General features: G+C 44.1%; 1 protein-coding gene across 2 annotated transcripts in view; it reads right to left on the minus strand.

The window, feature by feature from the left end:
- Positions 1-1,078, minus strand: part of sdc4 (syndecan 4) — a 26,267-nt gene extending 25,189 nt beyond the window's left edge. The window contains exons 1-2 of one of the 2 annotated variants that reach the window (XM_048608223.1): positions 1,040-1,078; positions 473-770 (exon numbers count right to left, since the gene is read on the minus strand). In XM_048608223.1, the coding sequence (XP_048464180.1) occupies positions 473-541 (69 nt within the window). In that variant the 5' untranslated portion in view covers positions 542-770; positions 1,040-1,078. Of the gene's footprint in view, positions 1-472; positions 844-1,039 lie in introns of those variants that run through there. The other variant, XM_020522225.2, reaches the window with a different exon arrangement.
- Between the last annotated feature and the right edge of the window lie 285 nt (positions 1,079-1,363).

Consider the following 1,363-nt stretch of genomic DNA (forward strand, 5'->3'; position numbering starts at 1 on the left):
AGATCCCGAATCTTGGGTTTTTTTTTAAATTAAAAAAAGGGGTGAGGGAGCTGTAGAAGAGGGAAGAGGCCGAATGTAGGCGCCACAGAAAGCCGATTCCCCATTCCTCCCCATTAAAGTGCAAGGTCCGATCAGTTACCCAAATCAGTCACGTTTACAACGCTCTCTCCCTGAAACTGATAGACGGGTAGGGACTAGAGAGAAACGAAAGAGTCAACAAGAATGCAGCGAGTTAACGAAATCCCAATCAAAACAGCATTGCCCCTGCATTAAGTCAGACCTACCCACCACACTGTCGTTAAGTGAGGAATTTAATACGCTCGATATATCTCACGAGGTGTCAACTTTGAACCAAAAGGAAAAAAAAAACCCAATGAGTATCTAACGATCGAAGTTCGCAAGGCACTAGGATCCTGTTCCCAGGTTTATGAAAGGAGGCAAAAAAAAAAAATCTATAAACCCTGACTCTTACCGTGTTGGCTGAAGAAATTCCGCCCAGGGAAATCAGAAACAGGACAGCCAGCGATTTGATTCCGAACATTCTGTCTCTTTTCTCGGAGTTTCCTGATTTGTTGTTTCGTCCTCTCCAAACGCTGTTGGGATAGTTCTCCCTCTCTTCTCTTATTTACTCCGAGTGTTTTGGACTGCCTTCCTAACCTCTTTTGGGTTACGATGTCCGATTTTCCGAAACTTGCGAATTTCCTCGTGCGTTTCACTCACAGGAGGAGCAACTAATTCAATCAGCTCAAACTCCAGCAGCAAAAATATTCCTGCAATAAAGCCCTGAGTGAGTCTTTTATATCCTTCTGCCTTTTTTTTTTGTCCCCTCCCCTTCAAACGTAATTTCAATACGACAGGAAATTGGGACTGGGCACGTCAGCGTATTGCGTGGAACCCCCTATACGCACACAAAAAAAACCCCTTGTCTTGAATTTATTTTCAGTTCCTGTCTTATTTTCAGCCTCAATTTCTACCTTTTTTTTGGAAGGGGGTAGAGGAAGGGCTCTTAAAAGTTGAACTCAATGAGGGGCAATCATACCAGAGCACCTGGAAGATGAGGAAGTTTCTTTAAAAGACAGACGAGTTGAGTTACTTCCTATAAATTAGCAGGAGGGGGCAGGCAGAGACGACAGTGATCTCACTCGCTCTCCCAGATTCTCTTTCCCCTACAGAAAAGTTTCCGATGACCTCTTGTGTTTCCCAGCGTCATATCCCTTCCCGTTCGCTCAAACCCCACACGGAGGAGTTTTATTTTGCTATACAGGGGCAAAATAAATATTTGAAAGTGCTAGGAAAGGTCAGCCGGCTTCATGTAGAGAGAGAAAGACAGCGTTGATGTTTGGAGATTGTGCTGATTGTTTAG

Source organism: Rhincodon typus, chromosome 19 (assembly GCF_021869965.1).
Source record: "Rhincodon typus isolate 14 chromosome 19, sRhiTyp1.1, whole genome shotgun sequence".
In the NCBI taxonomy this organism is placed as follows: Eukaryota; Metazoa; Chordata; class Chondrichthyes; order Orectolobiformes; family Rhincodontidae; genus Rhincodon; species Rhincodon typus.